Genomic DNA, 2,800 nt, shown 5'->3' on the forward strand with positions numbered 1-2,800 from the left:
AGCACCGGCACCGTTTCAAAAGTACCGATTTGGCACCGGTATCGGATAAAACCTAAACGATACCCATCCCTACTCATAACCAACATTATCTAGTGTGTTTTTAAAGCTATATTTAATTAATTATGCTGCTCATCAGATTTCTGTTAGAATTCTATTATAATCGTCCTTTATGAGAGCTTTATTGGGGAATAGAGTGTTAAAATGTATAGTTTCTTAAAGTTTTATATAAAGATGTGGCATTAATAAATAGATTATTTTGCATTAAGAAAAATAATAAACCCCTACACATCTGTTTTGGATATTTCCTTAATAAAAATATAATATGGACAAATGACCCTAAATCTTTAACTTTAGCAGTGCTAAGTAATTTTCTTTGAATACATCACTAAAAAAATGTGACTCTGAAAAATCTCAAACAATAATTTAAAGTCTAACAAAATTATTTAAAGGTTCACTTTGTTATAGAACAATTGAATATAGATTTTAAATGATAATCAGTGCAAAAGGTTGAAAACTGACCTGAGAGTTTCCAGTTTAAAGTTTGCACTCTTTAATCCATCAGACAGGAGCTTCACTTGTGAATCCTTCAGGTCAGAGTTACTCAGGTCCAGCTCTTTCAGACTGCAGGACTGGGAGCTGAGAACTGAGGACAGAGCTTCACAATTTCCATTTGAGAGGCTACAGTGACTCAGTCTGAAAAATAACAGATTAACAAACATGAAAAAATAACCTTTTTGTTAAATTGGAATGCTGTATTATTATTTTAGCAATATTTAATCCTGTATTTTTCTGGACCCAGTCATTCCTTTGGCTAAAAAAAAAAGATATTAATTCTGTCAGCATTTGAAAATATATATATATATAGTTTGGTCTGACCTAAGAGTATTGAGTTTACAGTTTGGACTCTTCAGTCCATCACAAAGACGCTTCGCTCCTGTGAGATTGGAGTTACTCAGGTCCAGCTCTCCCAAACTAGAGGACTGAGAACTAAGAACCGAGGACAAAGCTTCAAAGCTTCTCTCTGAGAGGTTACAGCCCATCACTCTGAAAAACAAAAACAACAACAACAAAAAACCTGGTAAAGGGTAATCAGGAGTAAAGAACTATGACATTTAGCAGTATTAATGCTATTTTTTCCTCTTTAATCTTTAATTGATTGTGACAGTTAGATATATAATGAGATATGTATCTCACTTGATCTGACCTGAGAGTTTTACAGTGTGGACTCTTCAGTCCATCAGACAGAGGCTCCTCTCCTGAATCCTGCAGGTTTCTGTTACTCAGGCCCAGGTCTATGAGATTGGAGGACTGGGAGCTGAGGACTGAGGACAGAGCTTCACAGTTTGCCTCTGACAGGTTACAGAGACTCAGTCTGAAAAAGTAATGCAGTTTGTCATTAAACTAAACCAATTTATATAAACAGTGTCCTGATTAAAATGTGTCCATAAAGAATAAAGAAAATTATCCAAAATGTCAACTTAAGAGGAAAATCTTTGTTGTCAGGAAAAACCAAAAGTGAAGCAGCACTTTAAAGCTATCAAGCTGTCAATCCGTTCCGTGTCTGGGCCGGGTGAGGTATGTGAATTAGGGTTTTTATTTAGCTTTACAGTAAGGCATCCTTTGAGGTGCTCTGCCACAGTTTCTGACACCTGCTGGCCGAGTTGTTGACAACCCATATAGAAAAGAAATAGGAAAAAATAAAAGACTTGCATCAGCTTTAGGTTGCTGGATATACTGAATTATATAAGGCTTATATGACTTACTCATGAAAGTGGCCACTTTCTCATTACTTTCATATATTTTTTTAGGAAGTATCCAAAACAGGTTCATTTATATAAATTTTCAATGGATCTTATATGTGTTTTCACTCTTGTATGATTTTTAACAAGTTTCCCACAAACTTTACAAAATCAAGAAATGATTAATAACATCAGAGGTTGAGGTAGTTACATTCTGCTGATTAACGTTTATGCATTAGAAATGAAGATCCGATTTTTTGGAATGACAAGATTGTAAGTGAACCAAATTAGTCTAATAAGCCTAAATATATAACATGATAGTGGGACCTCTGCGTATGATATTCTGAAGCCAAAACAGGCCATAGATCCTCTGAACACTGAGAAAAGGGTGCATGAGGTAGAACCAATGCACACCAACAACGAGGAGGCTCAGTGATGGTCAGGCAGGATGGCTACTCAGCACAACATCACAGCACACAGCCAACCGTGGTGAAGTTGCTGGTCTAAAGATAGAGCATAGACAAGTCATCTGAAGGATGATTAAAAGTTTACTTGTGGGCTTATGTGGCAACTAGCTAAGGCCCAGGAAGAGCAGCCTCGGGATTAGCTAGTTTATGAATATGAATCTAAATTTCTCGGGCTGTTAGCTCCAACACATGGACCTAAACCACTCCTTGACATGACTCTGGCAATGTGTTGGCTTAAGCAGAACAACCCAGGTCAAGAGGAAACAGGAAGAGACATAGTTCTAGCACCAACTACAGGGAGTGCAGAATTGTTAGGCAAATTAGTATTTTGTCCACATCATCCTCTTCATGCATGTTGTCTTACTCCAAGCTGTATAGGCTCAAAAGCCTACTATCAATTAGGCATATTAGGTGATGTGCATCTCTGCAATGAGAAGGGGTGTGGTCTAATGACATCAACACCCTATATCAGGTGTGCATAATTATTAGGCAACTTCCTTTCCTTTGGCAAAATGGGTCAAAAGAAGGACTTGACAGGCTCAGAAAAGTCAAAAACAGAGGGATGCAGCAGTCTCAAAATTGCAAAGCTTCTGA

At 37.1% G+C, this 2,800-nt stretch overlaps 1 protein-coding gene across 1 annotated transcript in view; it reads right to left on the reverse strand.

Moving 5' to 3' along the window:
- LOC102213924 (protein NLRC3-like) overlaps window positions 1–2,800 on the reverse strand; it is an 18,411-nt gene that overhangs the window by 11,956 nt on the left and 3,655 nt on the right. Inside the window, exons 2-4 of the mRNA XM_005753717.2 lie at window positions 1,205–1,372; window positions 877–1,044; window positions 520–693 (exon numbers count right to left, since the gene is read on the reverse strand). Coding sequence (XP_005753774.2) covers window positions 520–693; window positions 877–1,044; window positions 1,205–1,372 — 510 coding nt within the window. The remainder of the gene's footprint in view (window positions 1–519; window positions 694–876; window positions 1,045–1,204; window positions 1,373–2,800) is intronic.

This window comes from Pundamilia nyererei, unplaced genomic scaffold (genome assembly GCF_000239375.1).
Source record: "Pundamilia nyererei isolate P.nyererei 1_Seehausen unplaced genomic scaffold, PunNye1.0 scaffold00457, whole genome shotgun sequence".
Taxonomy (NCBI): domain Eukaryota; kingdom Metazoa; phylum Chordata; class Actinopteri; order Cichliformes; family Cichlidae; genus Pundamilia; species Pundamilia nyererei.